General features: G+C 43.0%; 2 protein-coding genes across 2 annotated transcripts in view; both read right to left on the reverse strand.

The window, feature by feature from the left end:
• crls1 (cardiolipin synthase 1) overlaps nucleotides 1-27,500 on the reverse strand; it is a 404,081-nt gene that overhangs the window by 5,762 nt on the left and 370,819 nt on the right. The window lies entirely within an intron of this gene.
• Nucleotides 26,441-27,500, reverse strand: part of LOC117459931 (acylphosphatase-2-like) — a 6,931-nt gene continuing 5,871 nt past the window's right edge. Inside the window, exon 4 of the mRNA XM_034101098.2 lies at nucleotides 26,441-26,761. Coding sequence (XP_033956989.1) covers nucleotides 26,647-26,761 — 115 coding nt within the window. The 3' untranslated portion in view covers nucleotides 26,441-26,646. The remainder of the gene's footprint in view (nucleotides 26,762-27,500) is intronic.

Raw genomic sequence — 27,500 nt, forward strand, 5'->3', positions numbered from 1 at the left:
AACACTTCATAGACATGTTTTTTATATATCTAAGACCTATACTATTGCCTAAAAATAGCATGATAGGTGCACTTTAAAAAAATCAAACTTGGCTCTGTGAAGATGAGATTATAATCATTAAGTGTTTCATGGACTGAATGATTGTCAAAAAGACATAATATCTTCAATTGAATCTGTAATGAAAATATTCTAGATGCAACTCTACAAAATACTTTTATTTTGACAAATATGAAGACATTTCCTTTCCACCATAAAGTGATGCAGTTCACTCTAATTGGCATATACAAATCTACCAAAATTGTTGTTGGAAATGTTCCCCCTCCCACCATGTTGAGGCAAATCTTACTACACCAGTTCTAAAAGTGCTGTGCTCCATTTTTCTATGGAGAATGTTTTATTACATAAAACAGAATGAATGTTTTATGGCGTTAGAGGAGGCGGTCTTTGTTTCAGGTCAGGTGGTCCTCTTCTGAAACGGGAATAATAAAAGCTTTCATTGTGCTTGTGTCTACGAAAGTGTTCTCTCATTTGCTCTGTTACGGAAGTGTTAACTCAAGGAGACGAAATACCACATTAGTCCTTACTGAGGAAAGGATCTGGCTTTTAGTGCAAGAACCCTGAACGCCCTCAAATAATTAGATCATAAATAGAAAGTATGTGTACTGTAAGAAGTCTTTAATGCGGTCAGTAGACTTTAGTTAACATGGAGCCATAAATACAGACATAAAGTAGACAGGGTGTGTGTTGTGTGTGTTGTGTGGTGTGTGGTGTGTGTGTGTGTGGGTGTGTGGGTATCCATAGAGACTGGTTGTTCTCTCTGATAGAAGCAGGAGGGATCAAAGGGAGGATGGTGGAGCGCCTGGGACAGAGCCAATGAGAGGGGGGGAGAAAAAGGCATGTCGGTGGGAGGAAAGGATGATAAAGATGAGAAAAAGGGTGTGAAAGAGAGTAAAAGGAATAAAAGTGACTTCAGTCTGTGGACTTTGCATGTGACAAAGCTTTTGAATCTTTATCCCCTCCATTAAAGAGGCGATATTCTGCATTTTCAGGGGTATATCAGTATGTAGTGTCTCTACTTTAAAGAGTCCTCTCCTGCTGATGTTCAGGTGTATATCAGTATGTAGTGTCTCTACTTTAAAGAGTCCTCTGCTGCTGATGTTCAGGTGTATATCAGTATGTAGTGTCTCTACTTTAAAGAGTCCTCTCCTGCTGATGTTCAGGTGTATATCAGTATGTAGTGTCTCTACTTAAAGAGTCCTCTCCTGCTGATGTTCAGGTGTATATCAGCATGTAGTGTCTCTACTTTAAAGAGTCCTCTCCTGCTGATGTTCAGGTGTATATCAGCATGTAGTGTCTCTACTTTAAAGAGTCCTCTCCTGCTGATGTTCAGGTGTATATCAGCATGTAGTGTCTCTACATGTCTCCAGGCATTAATGTTCAAAAAGCTCTTTATGTTTCTCATACTGCCTGTGCTGCAGCACCTCTTTTCACCCTCTGTCTGAAACCAGAGCCCAGTCTGCTCTGGTTAGCTGGCTGGCTCTGTTGTGATAAAAAAAAAACTCCAAAAAGCAGAATAGGGCCTCTTAACGTTCCCCTCTGCTCCACCCTCATTTGCCACCTCCACCCTCTACATACTTTCCACCCTCTCTCTCTCTCCGTTCTTTTTACTACTTCATCAACACGTCATGCTCTTCCACATCTTGCTTTCCTCCCACTCCTTTCCTTTCCTTGTTTCCTCCTCTTTCCACCCTGCAGTCTTCAGTCATAATATTCAATGACGGTTAACAAGAGACACACCCCCCCCTAGGAAAAACCACATGACCCTCAGCACCAGATCGCACCAGATCGCACACACACACAGATTTAAAGGGGTTGGCTGTGTCGTCATGGCGATACATCCCATCATCTCGTCCTGGCCAGCTGCCAGCAGACACTTTCACTCTCCAACGCCGGCTCATGTTACAGTGCATTGTGGGATGTCAGATCTAATCTATTCAACAGGACGCGCCTATGTGTGTATGAGAGTCTGTTTATGAGTGTGTGTGTTCACTGTAGTTCTTTTGTTCCAGTGTGTGTTTCCTGTTACAGTGGGATCAAACACATTCCTCCACAGCGCAGGTTACAGACCCTCCGCCCACCTGTCGCTCTGACTTACCTGCCTGTGTGTCTGCTCTCAGATAAATAAAGTTTATATCTTAACTTTATAAAGTTTTTTTTCTACAATACAGCATTATTTCATTTGCACTGTTTCATTTCTTAAAAGATGTTTAGACATTATTGGAGAGTAGGACTTCAGATTTTCATGCTAGGCTGTAGCGGTTTTGAAAAAGCTTTTAAATCTTTTGAAATAAAAGTTAAAAAACTACATTTTAAAAAGTGTCTTTCAACACAGTATTTTAAATGAGGGTTATAGAGTGTTGTGATGCTGAATCTTGCCGTGAAAAGACAATTAAAAACGAGCAAAATCCCAATCAGCACTAAATATTTTATGAAAAATGATTACAGCTAGACAACATGGAGGTGAACTGAGCCACAAGAGATGGCGTGTGTGTGTGTGGATTGGGTCAAGGACATGTAACCCCTCCCCCAACATGTCCAATGTCAGCAAACTAATTTCCCATGATGCCGAGTGTGTCAGTGGTATTGAGGGTTAACAAAATACGCTGGTGTAAATCTCCCTAAAGTCCACACACACACACACACACACACACACACACACACACACACACACACACACACACACACACACACACACACACACACACACACACACGTAAGTGGTATATGATGTCAGCACGGGTCGAGTTACACCTCCGCCCCGGAGAAGAGAGGGATGGAGGTCAGAGTGAGGTAATCCTCTATCGTCATAGCAACACTGAAAAAAAAAAAAAAAAGTAGCTGAAATGAAATACTGCCAAATATTTGATCTGAATATTTCCAGGAAACCATGAAAGACGATCTGCCTGTGGGTCGCAGAAACACCAACTATTCATTGATTAATCGTTTGAGCAGAGCCCAATGGGATGTCTTCAGTCATCTCGTTTGGTACAGACAACAGTTAGAAAATATTCAGTAACAAATTAGATTCAAGTGTGAAAAGCAGCAAATCCTCACATAAAAAGTGTTTTTACTTAAACATGGTGGAAATGATTATCAAAGGCAGATCTAAGATCAGCTAGTAAGTGTGACGTTTAGTAAGACTGTTTTGTAGAGTACGGTTTCCAAGTTCAAGGATTAGTCCCTACACAAATTCCAGTGCCACGATTTGCAGTTTTGTTTAAGATAAAACCGTTTTGCCCTCCACATAAACACTAAGTAGATACATCCACTGTTCGCCATGTTTGTTTTGCAGCCACTTGTGTTCTTAAAATCATGCACAAAAGCCCTCAGTGTAAACAAACAGCCACAACAAACAGAAAGGATAAACTATTTTAAGTTAGGATAGTTTGCTTTAACACTGAGTGAACACAGCCTCCGATCTCAGAGCTCCAGAGGCGGCGTCCATCTTTCTGCTAATGACTCGTTTCCTCTCAGAACCCGCCCTCAAACAGCAGCACCAGGGCCTGCACCAAATGCATCTTTACGAACAATCAAAACTACAACAGGCCGTTCTCACACACGGTTCCAATCTGTACCTATCTGCGTCAAGTAATGCACTTTATTCAAATATATATATCCATTGCATAATAGTCAACTACTACTTTACCCCAGACGACTGAAAGCTGTTTCCGTCCCGGTTGTTACGTAACTTGGGGACTTAAATCTTTCTAAAGCCAACCGTAATTTCCTGTTTAGACAGAAGTTTATTTTGAAAAGGCTGCATGCAGGTAAAGATCGGGAATTGGCACATAGTGTTGGACATTTGTCGGAGAAAGCACGAAAAATGAAGCATAACTCTGTATATGAACGTATGACACACACACACACACATATACACACACACACACACACACACACACACACACAGCTGAAACAGACCCCTGATTCACCTTTAACTGAATCCATTTAGTCCGTTGTCCTTTGAACTTCATTGTCATGCATTTCCCATAATGCCAAGGAAGCTGGCCCTGCCCTGCACATCCTACACACACACACATACATATACACACACACACACACACACACACACACACACACACAGCAGATGGTGGTGTGTCGTCTGACCACATCTGGAAGCCTCAAACATTTCATCTATCAGGAATGTGAGTGTGTGTGTGTGTGTGTGTGTGTGTGTGTGTGTGTGTGTGTGTGTGTGTGTGCGCGCGTGCGTGTTGCAGAGAAACGCCTTTGGCTACATGGAAATCAAATTAAATGGAGTTCTGCTGAAGGTCAACGGAGAGCGCATCATTGTGGCGTGTGTGTGTATTGTTCCACCCAACGTAAACACATGTGGACAATCCATCACATTACTTTTGCTGTCCAACAGACACGTCTCAGTGTGATAAGTGTATGGACGTGACCAATAACCACTGTGTGTGTGTGTGTGTGTGTGTGTGTGTGTGTGTGTGTGTGTGTGTGTGTGTGTGTGTGTGTGTGTGTGTGTGTGTGTGTGTGTGTGTGTGTGTGGTGTGTGTGTGTGTGTGTGGTGTGTGTGTGTGTGTGTGTGTGTGTGTGTGTGTGTGTGTGTGTGTGTCTTAAATATGGAAATGTGCTGCCTTCTCCATTTAACATCTTGTATGAAGTGAATATTTTGGACGTTTGCACCAACACCACAAGATATCTGTTTATGTTCAGGTTCATGTTTGTATTTTGTGAGATATGTGTACATGCTTAACTGTTCAAAGTTCCAATTGATCGAGAAAACAATCCGTATAGTTTGCTACTCGGTCAAAAAGCAACCTGATGTAATCACTTCTCCGTCTTCCCACCCCTCTCCGGTGTTGCTGCATCACGTCGGTTAAACTAATCGAGCAGCAGCTCAAATAGGAAAGAACAGGTAGTTTGGAGAAACCGGGTCTGCTCGAAACACCCATCAGGAAAACACCCCGAAGTCTGAGCAGAAGGCCTTTACGGAAACGTCCCTGCTGCAAATCAGCGCTGACTCGTCATAAACACTCGGTTCTCATTTGTTATTGATGAGATCGCGGGTGTGTAACCGTAGCTCGTGTGCTTTCTTACTTTGATGGAAATGTGCATGAACGTTAAAGAGCAAAGCAGCTTTCATGATCAGCTAGACGTTTTGCAATCTTCTAAAAAACCTGCATATGTGATCACTTATGAGAGCGAGAGACGAAGGTGGATACCTCATTCACACCAACTCCGGTTCAAGCTCCGTGCTAGAGCTTTTCGGGTTCAGAACCGGTTTTTCGGTTTAGCTCCGGCTCTTTTCACACCGCCCAGAGTCCGACTGGTGCTGCGTCATTGTTTGCGTCATGACGTCACCGTTTGCGTGCCTGCTTCATAAAGCCAAACCGCGCAGAAACCCCTCACAGCTGACACAAACAACAACAACAATGGCCGATCGTGCTCCAGCTTTCTCTGCACCTCTGAAGAGACCAGATTCCCAGCAGGTAGCTGGTCTCTTCAGAGGACCACTGCTGCTTGTTACGTTTCTCCATCGTTGTGTTCAAACTGGATAAAACGCCGGCTTGTTGTTGTTCAGGAGTTGATCCCGCCCCCGCCCTCGCCTCGATGTAAGCGTGACGTATGCGGTGCTTTTGCTCCAGCCGGACAATTTTCTGGTGCTTGAAACGAACCGGATTCCGGAGCTAAGAGGCGGCTCCGCTGCGGTGTGAACAGGAAAACCCGGTGCTTTTCAAGCTCCAGCTCCGAACAAGCCCTGAAACACCGTTGGTGTGAATGAGGTATCGGATACAATTTCAGAGTCTTCATGGGAGTTTTGTTGCAGCTTTGAAAAAGGGACTATTCATCGAGCTCAATGTGAGGAAAGAATAAATACTTTATGCGGCTTTCACACCAGCGCTTTTCCCTTTCTAGCTCCGAGCGGGAGCTTTTCTGGTTCAGCTCCGGTTTCCCTTTTCTGTTCACACCGCCCAGAGCTGCCGCTGCTGCGTCATGACGTCACCGTTTACGTGCCTGCTTCATAAAATCCAAACCGCGCGGATATCCCTCACATCGACAACAACAACAATGGCCGATTGTATTGAAGCGCTGTTCGCTTTGGTTATCCTCTTACGAAACGAAATGGAAGGCATCGGACGACTTTACAAGGGACGACTTTACTTGGAACTTCACAAACATCACATGCGAAATGCAAGACTTCTTTGTGGTCTTCAGCATCTACTTCAAACGACGAATCTGCCCCTGCCCCCGCCCTCGACGTAAGAGAGACGTAAGTGACGCCGGCTCTTAGCTCCGAAGCTCTTCCTCTAGACCGAAAACATTTTTTGGAGCTGGAAGTGAACCCGATTCCGGAGCTAAGAGGCAGCGCCTCTGCGGTGTGAACAGGAAAAAAACGGTACTTTTCAGGCTCCAAGCCGGAAAACGCATTGGTGTGAAAGGGGCATTAGAGTGTGTTTGACTCCCACTGAGGTTTAACCTGTTCACCCCGACGTAACCCAGCTATGTAAACACACACACACACACACACACACACACACACACACACCACCACACACACACACACACACACACACACACACACACACACACACACACACACACACACACACACACAACACACACACACATCACACACACACACACACACACCACACACCACACACACACACACACACACAAACACACACACACACACACACCACACACACACAACACACACACACACACACACACACACACACACACACACACACACACACACACACACACACACACACACACACACACACAACACACACACAGAAAAGAAGCAGAATCATAAATAGACAGTTTAAACATGCCATGCTCCACTGTTATCTAGGAGTTGTTTTGGGTGTTTTGGTAAACAGAGTATTGTGTAAGCTCCTGAATTTAAAAAGGGTCCCACAATCATCTTGTCCAAACGACATTAAAGAGGAAAAGACTCAAAAGCGTTCTTGCTTTGAGGCGACTTATCAAAGTCTGATAACTATGCATAGAATAAAAGACAACATTTAAAAAAGGAGCGTCTGTTTTTGGCTAATCTTCACACTGACGCCACACAATACCAGCATGTAGCGCTAGACCCTACGGTATAAACCAGACTCTTACAGCTATAGTGTACCGAACATGTAGATGTCCAATAATTCCCTCTTAAATGCTTATATTGCTGTGAAAACACTTCCTTCAAACAACAGGAGTCCAACTTCAAAACTACAAAGACTACATTTGAGACCCAATAGAAGTGAGCTGACCGCTGGCTGCGTTAGCTATTAGCTAACAGCTAACGGCTAACAGCTAACAGCTAACGGCTGATGTTAACAAGCTCATCTCCTAATCTCAACACAAAGTCATCTTGGAAAAATAGGGTTTGTCCCATTGATGCATCCATACTGACCTTACGGTGTCTTTTAAAATATTTTTGCTCCCAAATACATTTTCTATAGTCAATGGGAAGCCTGCATTACTGGAGAAAACCAAGTACCGTCCCATTTTGAGAATGTGTCATTGACATCGCCACATTGCAAAAACTAAGAGCAGATAAGAGCTGCAGGATAAACCAGTGAGTGGTCAAGATAACTGATTGATTTGCATGTAGTGAAAGCTGCAGTGCGTTGGGGCTGCTTTTATTTTGTATTGGTTTTTCAGTTGAATTCTACTTAAAGTTCAGGGTAATCAACTGTTAAATAGGGTTTGTGCCAGGGTCTGTTCACATTTTTTTTTCAATAAATGGATGTTTTCAAAGTAAATGGATAATCGTTTTTAATCATCGTGATATCAATTATTGACCCAAATAATCGAGATTATGATTCTTGCCATAATCGAGCAGCCCTATAGTCGGTGGTGTATTTAGAGGAAGCTTCACCCCTGGGAACACCTCCTCCTCCTCCTCTCTGTCGCACTGTTCCACTTCCTATCTGCTGGACCTTTTCCAGAACATTCCTCCCTCCATCCCGGGAATGTTTCTAGGCTGGTATGTTTTACTCCTGTCCTCCTTTCTCATCATCCCTCCTTGACAACTACCTGACGGTTGCCTCCTATCCTCCTCCTCTTCTCCTGCGTTTGATTTACTCGGACTACTCCTTTCCCTCCGGACCACCTCCCTCTCTTCCCTCTCCCACATGTCTCCCCCCTCGCCTCAGTCACTATCCCTCCTCATCCTCAGGTGCCTCATGAAGAAGTTCACCTCCTTTCATACTTTAACTTCTCTGTTTTAAAATCTAAGGATTTTAAGGGTGTGAGAGTGAAGAAGGGAGCGTCTGCAGGACGACAGACTGGCCTTGATTCTGAACACACACACACACACACACACACACACACACACACACACACACACACACACACACACACACACACACACACACACACACACACACACACACACACACACACACACACACACACACACACACACACACACACACACACACACACACACACACACACACACACACACACACACACACACACACTTAAAGGGACAACACACCTTCATACATGTTAGTGTATTAGGCTACACCATTAACCCCCAGTCTTTAATCACCTGTCACTCAAACCACAGAGGGGCGGGACTTTGACGCCCACTTTCTTTAGATTAAGATTTCATTCAACGCCAAGTAAGCCAGGAATCTCAAGCCTGCAGGACGACAGACTGGCCTTGATTCTGAAAATAAAACTCCCCACACACACTCCGCATCTTAAAGGGAACACACACATGTTAGTGTTCTGCAGGTCTCCCTTGAAAAAGAGATCCATGATCTCAATGGGACCAATCTCGTTAAATAAAGGTTTGAAATGAAAGCCTCAATATTAAGGGATTCTGACCCCATTTACACGGGAACGTTTACGCATCTAATTCGTTTTCAAAAAAGTCTTCCGTTCACACTAGGGGTGTAACGGTTCACAAACATTTCGGTTCGGTACGTACCTCGGTTTTTAGGTCACGGAAATTATCACAAAACATAACATATTTTTTTTTAATTATTATTAAACTGTGAATAATGTATTCACTCAAATAAATACAAAATATAATAAAACAAACATGCAGCATTTCGATTAACTGAAATAATCTGTATTTGAACTTTATTGTACTAGTACTCACAAAACAAACTATTAGTTTTGGGTTTTTAATTATTATTAAACTGTGAATATTCACTCAAATAAATATAAAATATAATAAAACAAACATGCAGCATTTCGATTAACTGAAATAATCTGTATTTGAACTTTATTGTACTAGTACTCACAAAACAAACTATTAGTTTTGGGTTTTTAATTATTATTAAACTGTGAATATTCACTCAAATAAATATAAAATATAATAAAATAAACATTAAGGTGCAGCTTTTCGATTAACTGAAATAATCTGTATTTGAACTGTACTACCTAAGCAGCCAGTTTGACATTATGACTTGCTTGTCATTGTATTTTCATGTTGTTTGACAGAAAGATGAACTTGTCCACATTGCTTGCCGAAAGGGCAGATCTGCTGGCACTAGCAATGTCTCCTGCTGTGGAGAACACCCTCTCTCGCTAGGGACAGAGGTAGCAGATACAGCCAGGTAGCGCTTTGCTACCATGGCAACATAAGGATATTTGCCGTTTGTAATAGCTTTGGCTCGGTCTGATGTTTTTGCGAGTGGTGGAGGCTCAAATGCTAGCGGGAGTTGGGTTTGCACTTCAGTCTTTTGGTACCGGTGATATTCACGTTCGGGTGATGCCTTTTCAAGTGAGTGTGCAAGTTTGATGTATTGCCAGCCGCGTAACCAATGTTAGTCGAACAATGCCGACAAACAGCTTTGGTTCGGTCCACCTGTCTTTGTCCGTCATCCTTGTACGTAACTGCGAAACCAAAATGTTCCCAAACCGGAGACTTCAATGATGCTGGAGGATTTTCGAGCTCAACTTTATCTGCGTTCGCCATTTCGACAGTTCCTCAAATCACTGACTACATTTGAACGCATCCCTCTGACCAGCTCGTCCAATGAAATGACTTGCTCGCTCTATGACGCGTTGATCACAATGGGAGCAAATTACTCTGAATGCTGCGACGCAGCACCGGAGATTACTTCCAAAAGTTGTTCACGTTCTCAATTTTTTACGTTTAACGTTATATTCGTTCGGTACACTTCGGTACACACGTTGTACCGAACCGAAGGGCCCGTACCGAATAATTTCGGTACGGGTACGTGTACCGTTACACCCCTAGTTCACACGCATTCGGCTCATTTAACGGGTCCGCTCACACGAGACCACTGGAGACGCTGTAGTACATATGCCGGGCCTGTAAGTGGCGCTGTACTTCCGCCACAAAATACACCAAAGCAGCGAAGAAGACCCCCAAGCATGGTTGCCCTTCTGTTTGTGCCCCGCGGTGGATTTAGCAACATGTAGTTCATGTAATTCTCCATGTCCACCTGTTGCTGATGGTTGTGGTGGAGGAGCTGTAGCACTAACATCTGTAGCATGGTCAGTAGCGCCTGACAGTAGCTACTGACCATGCTACAGCAGTGAGCAGCAGAGGCGGGGAGAGGCGGGGCTATGGCGTCATCGTTATCAGGAAATGATCGTTGGGACGTGCACACGGAGCCGTTTGGTCCCCAGAGCGTTCCGGTTGCAGATCCATCCACCTTGGGACACGTTACCGTTTCCGGGGTCCGTTTCCGCGGTTCCCTTACGGCCTCGTGTGAACGAACGGGCTATACGCCAGAGAAAAGTAGCAGATCCAAGCCGTTTCGTGCTCGTGTCAACAACGCCTTACTCTGTTTTTGGGCAAATGAAAAACGCACAAATGTTTAAAAAAACCGAAGTGTTTCTCAACAATCTTGGTTTGACTATTGATGAAAGTGTGATTTCTGCCCAAACAGAAAACAAGTTGCGCCATGTGTCCTGATTTTAAGAAAAATATGTCCGTGGAGAAAATATGGGTTGATTAATTAATGCTAAAGTAATGTTTAGCCTTTCTATAATGAGATGATCGAATACTTTCCAGTGTATTATTAATAGAAACAGGTGGACAAATAATCTGAACTTTTTCTTGGGACAAAATCTTTTCCCCCACTCCTCCTTTGGAGCAGAAACGTTTTTAAATACTATGGAGGACGGGTACTTTAAAGAGTCGTCTGTGTTGTTTTAAAATCTGTCCGCATGGATCTTGTCCCTCATCTGCAAACCACATCTAAATAACCTGAACGCAGCGCCACTTTAAATGTGTGTCTTTCACGGCGTCCTCTGTTAAACCCCGACTCTGCACACAGAGGAGGATCAAAGACCAGATTTAAAAGCTTCATTTTCTTTCTTCATGGCGTTTCTGATCACATGACACACACACTCTTTCAACAAAGTTCTGCACCATTTGATACAGACACACACACACGTGTATAGAAGTGTTCACCAGAGAGTTGGAACAAACTCCAAAGACAAAGACAGAGACAAAGCTGAAGACAAACAGAAAGCCTGCGGGGCAGAGGAGACACTTTGGATTCACGACGTGACTTTAGAGAAAGCTTCAACAACAACGAGTCCATCTGTGGAGCATTTCCTGCAGAAGACTTCCAGAATAATTCAACAGGAATGGGTTTAACCTTTCTGGAGGCCAGTGCTTACTTACACACACACACACACACACACAAAATAAACATTTGTTTTCCCTTTAAACAAAAGTAGCCAAACTTTGAGCAGCCGCGGAAGCATCGGCGACTATCTGAGCAAAGTCAACAAGATTCTGACAGACTGCAAACGATGGTCAAAAATGCAATGGGATCGTTTTTATAGTCAATCAAGAAGCTTCAAACATAATGTGTATCGAGTGGTTCCAGATGTGAAGCCAACTAGTCAAAAATAGTTAATTTTGCACTCTCGCTGCAAAGATTAGATCCAACTATTTGTAGTTTTTAAAGCATTTTAACACGAAAATGTCAGGAAACGCCACGTTCAGACTCTAAATGATGGAGATTTCATGACTTTCTCTGTTTTATAATACATTAAAGTGTACTTCTTTGGGATTTAAAGACATCATCTTGGACTTTAAGAAACAGGGAAGGACATGTGTCACTATTTTATAGACCAAAATGACGATGGATAATCAAAAGAATGGTTTGATGCTGCCGTATAGATCAGATATTTAACAGCAGCTTTAGGGTTATTGCTAAATCTCCACTAGCAGTTCAAAGGGCTTAAAATAGTGTCTTCGAATGAACATATGTCAGTGTTAGCTTCTCCATAGCTTTAAGTACGTCTTTAAAGCGCATGTGTACATACAGACTGTGTCCACGGAGAGGTTTCATATGCAATATGAATCTGAAGTCCTCTGTGTGCTCCTTCCTCTCGCTCTGATGAAATGCGACATGAGCCCTTGAGAGGTTAATATTAGGCCTGGTATTAAAAAGATGAAGCTGAAAGAGCTCAGGACGCGGCCGTCTGCTATCTGAGGCGCCGGCTGCAGCACAGCCCATAATTTACAGCGAAACCTCGCTCTGCCATCACATCAGCTGACCTGCTTCGTCATCACCAGCCAGGCGGATTGTAGCTGGAGAGACAAGGTTTGAGCCAAATAACAGCCATCGGTTCCCTGCAGCATCGATCCAGAGGAACCGGGGTCCAGGACCAATGTTTTTTAAAAGATGCTGCATGCAAAGCATTTTTGTGTTCCTTGAAGTGAAACCACATTTCCCATAAACCCCCGCTGCCCCGGTCTCTCTCTATCCGCTCTGGCTCCGCTCCATTTCATCTAAACAGCCGGTAAACACAACAGAGCAGCCCTGCATTCCGCCCCCGTCAGCGAACGCCCCCGCGGGAGACACACGGTTTTTATGAGAAGGTACGGCGCGGAGAGTTCCTGTTTGGCAGTATTATTAACGGCTAAAAAAAGCGGGAGGTTGCTCAACGTGTATATCCAAGAAGGTGACATTAAAGTGATATAAGATGTATCTATTCAGTCGACCGGCTGTGCTTTATTGTGAGTGTGAAGTCAACGGGTGTTTTTTAAGTGACGAAGCGCCAGTTGGCGTCTCCAGGGGGAGCCGTGCGACGTCTGATAAGTGCCGAGCGATGTCGTTGAGTGCAACAAGTTTGAACATTAAAAAGACCGGTTCGAAGAAGTGAGATATCATTGCTTTCAGGATACTTCAGCTGCTACCAGGATCATACATCACCTTCTCAGATCAGACTGTAGGAGGTTCAGATGCATTATGGGTAATGTCGCCACCCAACCGGTTGTGTGGAATATAAAAGATGAGGTCTGCAGTTCTGCTGCTTTGATTCGTGTTGGTTTTAATGAAACACCAAATGTGTAAAGGTAGTTACTGGAGTTATTGTGTAAAGGCAGTGTTTCTCAAACATTTTCATACCAAGGACCACTTAACCAATAAAAAAACACTCACGGACCACCTAACTCCACAGATATCCAAATTCACATCGTTTTTCTAGAACAGATTACAACTCGCCTGAAAATGGTACAAACAAGTGGCAAAATGTTTGACGAAGTTGTTGTGCTGGGCTATATCATGCAATCAAAAGTGAAACTTAAGCTCGCTCCATTGCGGAGATATTCCCGTGAGAGTGCGGAAATGTGAAATGTTACCAATATACTCACGGGCCACTAGGGGGCGCTCACGGGCCACCAGTGGTCCGCGGACCGCACTTTGAGAAGCACTGGTGTAAGGTATACAAAAACGTAGGTATCCAACACAAAAACGAAAAGGCATTCAGACAGGACAGACATCCGCCAAGTGCTCTGTCTTGCAACAGTAATTCAATTGAAAGATAATGTGTCTATCCGCCCCAACGTTGAATGGGTTCTTCCTCGGCCCATGTGATGCCCTGCCAGCAAGTTGAATGAAAATGGGGCCGTAGATTTTCAATAATGCTGCTGACAAACAAACAATCCTTAAAAAGATATCCTCCATGTAAGAAGTTCAAACAATACAGACAAAAGTCATGTGACAGAAAGCAGACCAGTAAGTCCTTCATCTTCTGTGTTTCTTTAGTATGAATTAACTTCGAGGTGACCATCTTGTTTTCATTGGCAATGACTCGCTTACATTTAAACTGCAGAAGGAACTCCAAGCTTTGAAGTTAACACAGATTTAGTCTCAACACATCACCTCTGACCTTCTCCAGATTCACTGCAAACACTACTGGTGTTTAACATTTTAATCTGATTTAGATTCAAATGAGAAAGCATTACTAGATCCTTCTAGTTTTACCGCAGTGTGTTGTGAAAGCAGCAAGAGAACACGCAGACACCTCTCTGTGACTTTGAAAGGCTCCAGTCAACAAGTTGCCAAATGTTTCTGGTTGCGGCATCAAAAGAAGTAGCAGAGGAAGGGTGGTGGTGGTGGGTGGAGAGGAGGAGGAGGGGGGGGACAATTATAAGAGAAAAGCTGAGGAAGAGGAATCTGGAGAAGGACCAGGAGCAACATGAGCCAAATGAGCTGAGGAAAGGAGAAAGTTGTAAACATATAAAAAAAACTGGGTGGAAGGAATAAGAAGACGTCAGATTAGAGAAGGAACCGAGGAGGAGGGAGAGAAATAAAGGAGGGGAGGGAGGAGGAGAGAAATCCGGCTGTATCTGATTACTAATTTCTCTACGGGATCTGAAAAGGGGTCTGCGCAACAAAAAAATGCCTCGTTCGTTATACTGGCACAGAAAGTCCACCGTGACCTTAGAATACACTCAAATCTGCCAAATCACTGCGGGACTCATCCAAACAACACAATGTGCACGAAGACCACACAAATCTGGTTATTTACAACCACAGTAAGCTCAAATAGATCCAAATATTGCCGAATCACTGCTGCAATATCAACCCAAAGAGAACATATAAGGTAAACGACCAAATATCACAACAAGCAGGTTATTTACCACCACAGTGACCTTAAAATACACCCTGAAATCTGCCAAGTCACTGCCAAACTACTCAAAGCTGCACAAAGATCCAATAAATCTGATTATTTACAACCACAGGTGCGGTTTAGTCAATTTTGGTATCAGTTTAAACTACAAAAAATAAAGATGTGTGTTGTTACAAAGGAGACTGAAATGCACCCAAAAGTAGAGAGAAGGTCACTGACTGAGCGTCCCTGTAGATAGTACAGGAGCATTGTGGAATATTCTAGTGTTTTTGCTCTGGAGTTGAGGTCAGCAGAAACGACCACGCCTGCACAAACACCATCAACTCTATCTCCTGGCTTCAACACCATCGATGAGAGAGGTAAAAACATAGACACCAGTGGCGCACTAAATCCAAAACACACACACATCCAAAAACACCACCTAACACAACTTCAAAACACGATGGAGAGATGCAGCCCGGAGAAGAGGCTCCCTGCTTGGCCTCTCTTTGGCACCCAACAGCCCGCTGATGCACCACCATGATGGTGTGCGGCTTTAATTGGAGGTTTAAAACAATCAACACGAGACAGCAGCTATCACGCCATTTGGAAGCCACACATACATACACGCACACACACGCACACATACACACACATGCATACATGCATGCATGCATGCATACATACATACAGCCGATGTGGATGCTCCCCCCATCCACACAATGAACAAAATCCGTGTAAAGGCTGCCTGCGGATGAAGTGAAAACAGGCGGTGAATGGAAGAAGCAGAGGCCGGCTTCACTCACCTGTAGGCCGGGGAGAAGCGCAGAGGAGTCCCGCTCGGAGTGAAGGGACCGGTGGGGCTGCTTGAGCGAAAACAACGCAGAAGCACAGAGTTCTCAAATCCACCAATCCTCCTCCTCCTCCTCCTCTTCATCACCACCCCGCCCCCCAACCCGTCAGCTGCCCTCTCTCTCAGCCCGGACTGCATCGACGGTGCACTCGGTTTTACTCACCGGGCAGCACGGGGGGGGCGGAGCTACACTGTGAATGCTTCCAAAGTGAGGGTGTAATAGTTTATTTGGGATATTGAAAATATGCAAAGCAAGCAATAAATGTTTACTTTGATCTGTGTTTGAATATTTAATTTCATTTTTGTATATGAATTAGGATATTTGGAATTGAGATAATCGCTCCATTTAAGAATAAAATAAAATATACAATGAAGTAAAAATATTTGTACAAACATAGAAAATAAAGTAAAGGGTGCACACTGTAATAAAGTTATCTAAATGATACAACAAAATAGTTTTAACATGTTATAATTGCTATTAATTATAGCATATAGCTGTGTGCATTAAATATTGATGAATCGCTTTCATAGCTGTGAAATATCAAAGTGTTATGGTCCATTCCTTTCTTGTATGTTTTCTTTATTGTCAAATATGTGTCAGGGACTGTGGATAAAATGTGCCTGTTTGGCTAAATCTGTGCATTGGTGCTTAAAACAAATAAACATAAGGTTGCAGTTGGAAAACACACAGAGTCAGAACAAACAATCTAATACTGTCTAATATTATTCATAACTAAACATATCGTAACCTAGAATTTGATCCAAAACTACTGCACTATGAACAGACAGAAATATAGTTGGCCCATTGATAAGTCAAAATCTGTTCCACCATCTGTAATAGTCTTCTAGTGCAGGGTGCCCACATTTCCCCCCGATGTTATTGTATTATTAATAATACTGTTTTTCATTCTTACCCTGTTGCTGCTAAACTACTGAAATTTCCCCACAGGGATTAATAAAGATCCATCTTATCTTATCTTAAGACCATTGCATTTTGTCCATTGTATTCATATTAACTTCTTACTGTATTATGCGTAATACATTTACTATATTGTTTAGTTGTACCCTAATCAAACTGTGTACTTTTTTGTATCAGATGCTAAACTGCATGTTGTTGTCGTAGTAAACTATAGCAATAAAGTTGAATATAATATCTATTTAATAAAAAAACATTAAAAAAACACAAAAAAACATAAAATAGATAATAAGACTGTTGGTGGAAAAATAGGAAGTAAAAGTGACAATGCATAATTTGGGTTCATCTGTACTACTGGATTGTCTCCGCCCCTCAAGGCTACAGTGGAGTTTAAATGAAGCGCTCCCAGAGTCTGAGTGAGAGGCGGAGATTCAGCCAGCAGTCAGGAGGGGGGGGGGGGGAGAGAGAGTGATGCCAAACACAAAAGTTGGGGATCTAACGGAATTAATCTATAAAGAAAATAACATTTAGTGTTATAAATATATATATCTCACAACGGTGGTGTTACATGTTTGAGTTTGTGGAGACCCTTCTCATTTTCCTCCATTTAAACAACCACTGCCTGAAGACTGAGGGGGTCGGTTTAGTCTCTCCATGAGGAAGGGGGGAGGGTGGGAGCTTTTGGGGTTCCTCCCCCGGGTTTAATCTGGGCCATCAAACATTTCATTTCCTGCATGCTGAGGATTTGTTTCTGCATCAAATAACAGTACAAGGAAATTACAACATTCAAGCGCCAGATATAAAATATCTTTGTTAACATGTATAACGTTATTTGAATACAATACAACACTAAAGCAGCCAAAAAGTAATCAAGCGGAGAAAAAAACATACAACAAAAACACAGCATTTAACCCTCCTGTTGTCTTCGGGTCAAATCTGACCGATTTACTAATTTCATCAATCGTGACCTTTTAGTTTTACATTCGATTGCATTCAGGCTTCATGACATCCTTCACAGACATTGAACATATAACATCGCTGATCACACTTCATTGAACTTTGGATGATTTAGTCAACTTGTAACACACACACACACACACACACACACCACACACACACACACCCACACACACACACACACACACACACACACACACACACACACACATACCATGTATACATCACTTCAGGGGACATCACATTGACTTACATGCATTTCCTGGAGACTTATCCTAACCGTAACCATAACAACACATGCCTAACCCTAACCCTTAACCTTACCCTTACCCTTACCAAGTCTTCACCCTAAAATTAATGATCCCCCTTATGGGGACCTCCAATTTGTCCCCATAAGGGAAGCCAGTCCCCACACGTGACTATGTAAACAGATGTAGGTCCCCACAAGTATAGTAATGCTAGAACACACACACACACACACACACACACCACACACACACACACACACACACACACACACACACACACAACACACACACTACACACACACTCTAGATGTGTCCCCCCCCTTATGTGCCCCTCCCCCCACATGGATCACACCTAGCACACGCAATACATGTTCAGTGTCTGTTCTCTGTATATTTACTGCAGTTCTTCATGTGTACCAGTACTCTGATACAAGTACAGTTTGAAAGGGTGTTAAATGAAATGTGGTGATGATGAATGTTTTTGTGTTAATGTAATAGCAGTTAAAACAGGACCGGTCACATGTGGCCGCGAACACCAAAGTAAGGGGGGACGAAGACAACAGGAGGGTTAACAGATGTAAGAGTGATTCACATAACAGCTGAATCAGGTCAATACAATAACATGCAGTCAGTCTTTAATTCTGTGTATCGTCCCGATCAAGAGTCAGATAGCTTTATTAAAATAATCATTTAAATATATAAAAAATGCAAGTAATTAGCATATTTCCCCGCTTCATACAAATGTACAGATATGTCAGATATACATACGATATATTCGTTATGTATTCTCCCGTAGATCAAACGACATTACTTGTATTTAATATTCCCCCGCCGAGTCAGTTGTGGAAGGTTTATACATATGACAGTGATTTATAAATGCTTTTTAATTCATTTGTATTAAAAACAACTACCACCCACTCTAACTCTGACTGCTGCTTCCGGAGGTGGGGGGATTCAGATGTTCCACATATTGATGTCCCCTGTCCCCTGTCCCCTGTCCTCCCCCTGAAACCTGCACCACATGAGCCTCAAACCGTGAAGCAGCTTCTTTAAGTCCTCCCACACGATGAATCATCAGGCGCTGCGTTGTCCTCTCAGTATCTCTCTGTTTCAGCCCAGGACCAAACTTACACCATGCTTCCCTTAGGCAGACGGGTCAAACTCAAACACACAGTGGGCCAGCATAAAACAATGGGTGCTAGTGGAGGGCCGGACTGGTTCAATGTTTAGTGCAGAACTTATTGAAATGAACTTATTGCACAAATTAAACCTGGAACTAAGAAAGCTTAAATTATTGCCTATAAAAACAACATTAAATAATCAGCTGCATTCATTTCTTATGGCTCTATCTGCAGCTTCTCTGAGTCATTTCTTATGAGTACATTTCCCCACAGGCCAACAACAGCTTACACAAAACTATTTCCCTCAAAGAGAAAACCAAACATGCCCTGTTGTCGTGAGAGACAAAGTGCAGAAGGAAGCATCCATTGAACTCAGTGTGCTGCTCTGGGATGCTAGCTCAGACACTTGGCATCTCATCAGGGTGCAGGGTCATCAATGTTTGGGCTCTGAGCGGAGGAGACCCTCAGGATGGATTGAAGGTGTGCTGCAATATACCGGCGGACCAGATCTAATAGTAATTAGAAATTATCCAGCGGGCCGAATTAAATCCACCACGGGCCCTGATTTGGCCCCCGGGCCTTGAGTTTGACACGTGTGCCTTAGCATAACACATGATATAACATTACTATAAAGTTGTCATGTATTCATTTCACTATAAAAGAGCATCACAGCAAGTATCTAATAAACTTATAAACGGACAAGTCAAATCAAGCAATCTGATTGGTTCTTGGCTGTGATATACTGAGCGTATACCACGGGTAGAATTAGTAAGTTACTTTTCACAACAAGTCAGTATCCCTCCGCGTCTGAGAAAAACAGTATACCGTTGGGCTGAAAAGCAAACTGCTTGCGTCGGGCCGAACCACGCCCCTTAGCTGTGATATAATGAGCATAGACCACGGCCTGTCGTGAGCTATTGCTTAAATGTATCCTTTGAAGTTTCTCAACACCTTTCTGAAAAATAAGGCAATACAATTTTATTTGTGCAGCTTTACTCCATTTGAAATGTGCCGAACCGAAGGAAAATGGGTTCTCCTAACTTTGGGAAATATTAAATATTATTGACGTTTGCTTGACTTTTGCAATCCATGTTTCACTGTATATTCTTCTGAATTTTCATTTCTATTTGTTTGATTAGTTAAGGAGGTATTCACGTAAGAATGTCACTATATTGTGTATAATTTGATCATATAACAAACTGGAGAGTAATACAATTAGCAATCAATCAAATCATCTGGAAGCATGAAGATCCACAAAACCTACAACCGGCCAAAACTGAAGGATGGTATTCTTATATCTCGATACAATTAGATACACATGGTAATCAGTTTGTAACACACACACACACACACACACACACACACACACACCACACACACACACACACCACACACACCACAGCACACCACACACACACACACACACACACACACACACACAACACACACACACACACACACACACACACACACACAGAGAACGATGCATTCCTGGGTCTGAAGGACATCCAAGATGCTGATATGCAATGCAGCACAATGTGATCCGGCCTTGAAGGTCTTTCTCTGTGTGTGTGTGTGTGTGTGTGTGGTGTGTGTGTGTGTGGGGCATGTGTGTGCGCGTGTGTGTGTGTGTGTGTGTGTTTGTGTGTGTGTGGTGTGTGTGTGTGTGTGGGATTATCACTCAGATAACCAGACACGGTGCAGTAAATGTCCGGCAGACTGCAGCCATGTTGCTAAAGCTGAGGGATGATGGGGAGAAGGTCCAAAGGTCGTGAGGTTATTCCCATCATTCAGCAGCTTGCAGAGAGACAAGCTCCAGCCTGGTCCTTGAGTCTTTGTCTTTAAAAATACTTACATATACTAGGATAGATTTAACTTAAAAGACATTTGTAGAAAAATGTGATATTTTCAAACTAATCGTACTGAGAACTTTTTACAGGCCCTGAACCCCACTTTGAACATCCCCGTTTAATATCTCTCATTTGTTCCATTCACTTTTAAATGACGTGTTAATTTAGAGAAGATAGATGATATATATATTTTATTGATACAGATTGGGAATTTTCTTCGATACAACTACATTTGAAAAATAAATTGTAAAATAACCTACATACTATAAACCTTGTTTGATGTTGCCTCTCCACCTGCACTGCGTCTGCTGTAACGATGTAAATAAAGGATTTGTAATGTATTTAAATGGATGCACACGTTCCCTAACAGCGGGTTCTTGTGGCTTCGTGTTCTCCAACAATCACTGCGACAGAAAATGTGAAATTTCTGCGCAGAGAGGAGGGTAGAAGAAGTGTTCCGTTTACTGTTAATTGTTAAATGTCAGAGTTTCTTTCACTGAACTTGAACATGTTGCCTGGCAACCGCTGGCTGTGTGCACCCACTCAGGTGTGTGCAACACGAAGACTCAGAAAGAGTGTGTGGGCAGAGAAGAGCGGCAGAAAGTCACACAGGAAACAGATGGAGGGACGAGGGAGAGAGGAGGAGGGGTGGGTAACGGGATGCTTTAGTGGTCTGAAGGAGGGTGAAGTGTATAAATATAATAATAATGAAACTATCAAAAGTGAAAAGAAATCACATGACTGTAAAGGTGAATTAGAATTATTGCACATTCGATTTAAACAGTTAAAAGACAAAGTATAGAATGACCGAATAGTTTAATATAAATAATTTCACATATGATTTATGATATTGCACAAATATAGATTTTACAGACAGGATATAATAATATAACCCTCTCTTTATTAATCCCACAGCAGGGACCTTTGCAGAGTTATTGCAGCAACGAGAGGTGAGCTGGACAAATACTATGAAGTTTAGAGAGGAGAGAAGAAGGAGAGGAGGCGAGAAGGAAGGAGTTTAGAGAGGAGGAGAGAAGGAAGGAGTTTAGAGAGGAGGAGAGAAGGAAGGAGTTTAGAGAGGAGATAAGATGAGAAGACGTTTTGTGAGAGGAGGAGAGAAGGAGGAGTTTAGAGAGGGGATAGCAGGAAGGAGCTTTAGAGAGGAGGCGAGAAGGAAGGAGTTTAGAGAGGAGGAGAGAAGGAAGGAGTTTAGAGAGGAGATAAGATGAGAAGAGTTTTGTGAGAGGAGGAGAGAAGGAAGGAGTTTAGCGAGGAGGAGAGAAGGAAGGAGTTTAGAGAGGAGGCGAGAGGAAGGAGTTTAGAGAGGAGGAGAGAAGGAAGGAGTTAGAGAGGAGGAGAGAAGGAAGGAGTTAGAGAGGAGGAGAGAAGGAAGGAGTTTAGAGAGGAGATAAGATGAGAAGACGTTTTGTTTGAGAGGAGGAGAGAAGGAAGGAGTTTAGAGAGGAGGAGAGAATGAAGGAGTTTAGAGATGAGGAGAGAAGGAAGGAGTTTAGATAGGAGGAGAGAAGGAAGGAGTTAGAGAGGAGGAGAGAAGACGATAAGGAAAGTACATGAGGAGTTTTTAAAGAAAGGAAAGAGAGGAGGACACAGGAGAGGAAATGAAGGAAATGAGAAGGTGTCTGATTTTATTTTATTCCTGCATCTCTCTCTCTCACTTTCAGACACTTTCAGATAGAGTGGCGTTTCCATGGTGACCACTATGGGATGCCAAACACTGTTGCTTGGAGAGGAAGAGGAGGAGGAAGAAGAAGAGGAGGAGGAGGTCGAGACCGCTGGATGTTTTCCAGCTTTTCACAAAGTGATTGAAGTGTGTGGGTGGGCTCTTTCTCTCTGTGTTGTGTGTGTGTGTGTGTGTGTGTGTGTGTGTGTGTGTGTGTGTGTGTGTGTGTGTGTGTGTGTGTGTGTGTCCGTGAGCGCGTGTGGGTGTGGGTGTGTGTGTGTGTGTGTGTGTGTGTGTGTGTGTGTGTGTGTGTGTGCTGTGTGGGAGGACTCTGATTATTATTAATATTTGCTGTAAAACTTGCAGCAGATTTGATGGAGAGCAGAAAGAGTGAAAGTGTTCTTGGGGGCGGTTCAGGGACAAATGGCAGGCTGGGAAAAGACAGGACTGTGACAACTGTGAGGCCTGCAATGCCCTCTGTCACAGCAGTGTGTTGTTTTAACTTTGGAGGGGAATGGGAATGCACAAATACACCTGGAGAGATACAGCTACTTGTTTAAAGAAATGAATTGTGTGGCAGATAACCTGAATACGATGTACGACTACATTTATAACCGACTATCAAAAAACATGTTCTTTATAGATTGTTTTTAATGGCTGACTCAGCAGGAAAAGCCCAGGTGTAACTACGATGTGATGTCATGGTAAGGACGTTAAGTAGCACACCACTTTAAGGGACATTGAGTGTGTCGCCCTGTTCTCATTGTCAACCCGTCTCACACAGTTCCAGTTTCAAACACAAGATGTATGTTGTGCAATCAAACACAAGTAACACGAGTACACGAGCCGCAGCATTTTGAATCAGCTGAAGTCGCTTCAGCTGATTCAAAATGCTGCGGCTCGTGTACTAACCAGAGTTAGGAGAAGGGACCACATTACTCCTGTTCTGGCTGCCTTACACTGGCTCCCTATAGAACACAGGATGGAATTTAAAATTCTTCTTCTCGCCTACAAAGCCCTTAATGGGCAGGCGCCATCTTACCTTAAAGAACTCATTATACCCTACTGGCCTACTAGGGCATTGCGTTCCAAGAATGCAGGGTTGTTGGTTGTTCCTAGAGTCTCTGAAAGTACAATGGGAGCCAGAGCCTTTTCTTATCAAGCTCCACTTTGTGGAATCAGCTTCCAGTGTGTGTTCGGGCGCAGACCACCCTATCCGTTTTAAGAGTTGCGCTGAAGACCTTCCTTTTTGATAAAGCTTATAGTTCGGGCTGATTAGATCCAGCCCCTAGTTTTGCTGATATAGGCTTAGTTTGTCGGGGGACATCTTCCTTCTTCCTTCTCTCTGTCTGTACCTGTGTACTCTCACTGTTCCGATTAACCCAGCTTCCCCAAATGTCTTTCTTTTTGGTGTCTATATACGCCGGGATCCGGAGTCATGGATGATCCTGCGGTCCTGTGTCCTGCATCGCGAGCGCTGGATCTTGAGTCGTGGCTGTGTCCTGGATCATCGTCCTGGATGGATATCCTCTGGATTCATCTTCCTATTTATACACACATGCATTTCCAACATTTGGACTACCTATGTTGCAAATGTATTATCTTTTCAATTCACACACGGCATCTATTGCACGTCTGTCCGTCCTGGAGAGGGATCCCTCCTCTGCTGCTCTCCCTGAGGTTTCTCCATGTTCCCTTTAAACTGGGTTTTCTCTGGAAGTGTTTCCTTGTACGATGTGAGGGTCTGAGGACAGAGGTCTAAGGACAAGAGGGTCTGAGGACAGAGGGTCTGAGGACAGAGGGTCTAAGGACAGAGGGTCTGAGGACAGAGGGTCTAAGGACAGAGGGTCTGAGGACAGAGGGTCTAAGGACAGAGGGTGTCGTATCGTCATACTGATATTCTGTACACACTGTGAAGACCACTGAGACAAATGTAACATTTGTGATACTGGTCTATTAAATAAACATTGATTGATTGATTGATTGAATATTTGGTTATGTTAATAAGAGATCACGGGTTGGTTGTATGAACAGTATGTCTGTTGTGTATGTAAAGTGTTCATGTACAAAAGTAAACAGTTGGCTTTCATGATGGAAACAGTGACGTGACAGGACACTCGAAAAACGACAGATATATGTGTTGATCACTTCTTCAGAAAGGGCTTCATAAAACTATCGCTGAGTGTTAGTGGATTGAACTGTGTGAGGATTGCTGGTGGGTGTGGATTGTAACAGGTAGTGAACATAACAACAAGGACCATTTCAAATTCATCCACAATCATACTTTATATTTTGCACCTCTTACAAAAAAATATGGGTGTTTTATATATATATATATAATACAATAAATACATATGAAATATGCCAGGCTTTAGGCAGGGATTGAGAGGAAGTGAGAGATTTGCTGGTTCCTCACACAGCCTGCCCGCCCACACACACACACGCACACCACACACCACGCACGCACGCACGCACGCACGCACACACCACACACACACACACACACACACACACACACACACACACACACACACCACACACACACACACACACACACACACACATACACACACGTCATGACGTTTCTGATAGTGGATGGATGACGGGCTCCAGCATGTTATGTAAGCATGTCATTACATTAACATCCCATTCAAACACACTAACAACTAACGCCTCCTCCCGTATCCTCTGATAGTGTGTGTGTGTGTGTGTGTGTGCTTGTGAGTAATGTCTCGGGATGGGTTGGCATGACTACAGAGCGTCTACTTCTAACAGTGTATCCATGGAGAAATTGTTTCAAAGCACTTAAGCACACAGAAATACACACACACACACACACACCACACACACACACACACACAACACACACACACACACACACACACCACACCACACACACACACACACACACACACACACACTTACACACACACACACACACACACACACACACACCACACACACACACACACTTGTCATGACGTTTCTGATAGTGGATGGATGACGGGCTCCAGCATGTCATTACATTAACATCCCATTCAAACACACACACTAACAACTAACGCCTCCTCCCGTATCCTCTGATAGTGTGTGTGTGTGTGTGTGTGTGTGTGCTTGTGAGTAATGTCTCGGGATGGGTTGGCATGACTACAGAGCGTCTACTTCTAACAGTGTATCCATGGAGAAATTGTTTCAAAGCACTTAAGCACACAGAAATACACACACACACACACACACACACACACACACACACACACACACACACACACACACACACACACACACACACACACACACACACACACACACACACACACACACACACACAACACACACACACAGATCTGCAGTGTTTATGTTGTGGCTGTGTGATAGCAGATCAGTGATTTAATTGGATCAGCTGACAGGTAATCGGGTCACATGACGTTCCGTGGTCACGCCAAAATCCCAGCAGGGGTGCGTTTGTTTCCATCACACAGTGACATATACAAATCCACTGGACTGATGTAATCTGTGAAGAGGACATGTATTTAGAGAGATATTTCAACTACTTTGTTCGAGATATTCAAGGAGATTATTTGTAAAGAAAATCCATTCAGATATAACACATTAATACCTATTCTTCATAATGGGAACTTTTGCCCATTCCCTCGTCAATATGTTGTACATCAGCGTGTAGCTTTCTTTCAAAACATTTCATGTATTTTCATATTTTACTGGACATTTTTCTTTTCTAGATTTATATTTATTTGACTTTTGGATTTGTAACAAAATTAAACGCAACTTTAGCGCAATGGTTTACTTCGTATCATAACTTCTCTTAGTTAAAAACTGCTCAAAAATATAAATGTATGGCATAAAAGTAGTGATTTTAAAAACTAATAAAAAATAACATTTCATTTCTTTTTTGGAAACTTTTTTACAAGAAGTGGGAATCGGATCCATTTCACCCAAATCTTTTTATTTTATGATGAATAAATGATTACCTTTGACTCATGTATCTGGACATATTGTTCCTTCTACTCGTAATCGAACTCTCACTTCACCTGGACATATAATCTAAACTCAAACCACTGTCGGTGTCTTTCAGTGTTTCTGCTCTGAGGACCGGAGGAGAAGCTCTCTTGGGTGCGTTTGATTCGTTGGTCAGAAGCGCGTCTTGAATCCGGAGAGCTCCCGCGTGTCGATGTTTCTCTGGTTGGAGAAGCAGAATCTGGTGATGCGGCTGCTCGGACTTCCTTCTTCACTCAGCCACACCTTCCTGTGGAGGAACAATACAGATATTCACCTTAAAAACTACAATAATAAACATGTTTTCTAACTTGACTTCAATTAAGAATGTTTTAGGATGAGGTGTTTGAGTCCCTTCATGAAGTTGTCCAACAAAATATCATGAAGGATCCAAAAGTGGCGCTACTAGAAAGTGAAATAACGTTAATCCGCTTTCTGCTGGCAGGGTGGGAATAACTAAATGTAAAAACACATACAAACCAGAACTAAATGCTTTTTTTCGATGGAGTCTGGTGAGTAAGTGCGTTTAAAGTATGTACAAAAGGTTAAAATATTCACAATAAAGTGTTTACTTGAACTAATGTGTTTGCTATCTAAAATATGTCGACAGCAGCTAGCTTGCTGGTACTCCAACCTGTTTAGAAAAACGACATTATCTGGATCTGGATCTGGATCTGGATTAATACTGAGCAGAACCCAGAGGTATCACGCTCAGTGGGGGATGGCTGATCCCCGCTAAATGTCTCTTAAAATTTGCCGGAAGCACTCCACGGTTTCTGCGATGACAGCTTCTTCTGGTAGCAAATTCCACTCTCTGAGTGTTCTCGGAAAGAAGGAGTATTTAAGAGTGTCACTAGTTGCGAAAATGTGCTCAAAGTTCAAAGAGTTGGCTTTGCGGGTTGCACTTCTTCTAACTGGCTCGAGGTACATTGATGCATCAATGGCTGAGATGTTATGGACAATCTTGAAGAAGAGAACCAAACGAGCCA

Source organism: Pseudochaenichthys georgianus, chromosome 15, assembly GCF_902827115.2.
Source record: "Pseudochaenichthys georgianus chromosome 15, fPseGeo1.2, whole genome shotgun sequence".
NCBI classification, from domain to species: domain Eukaryota; kingdom Metazoa; phylum Chordata; class Actinopteri; order Perciformes; family Channichthyidae; genus Pseudochaenichthys; species Pseudochaenichthys georgianus.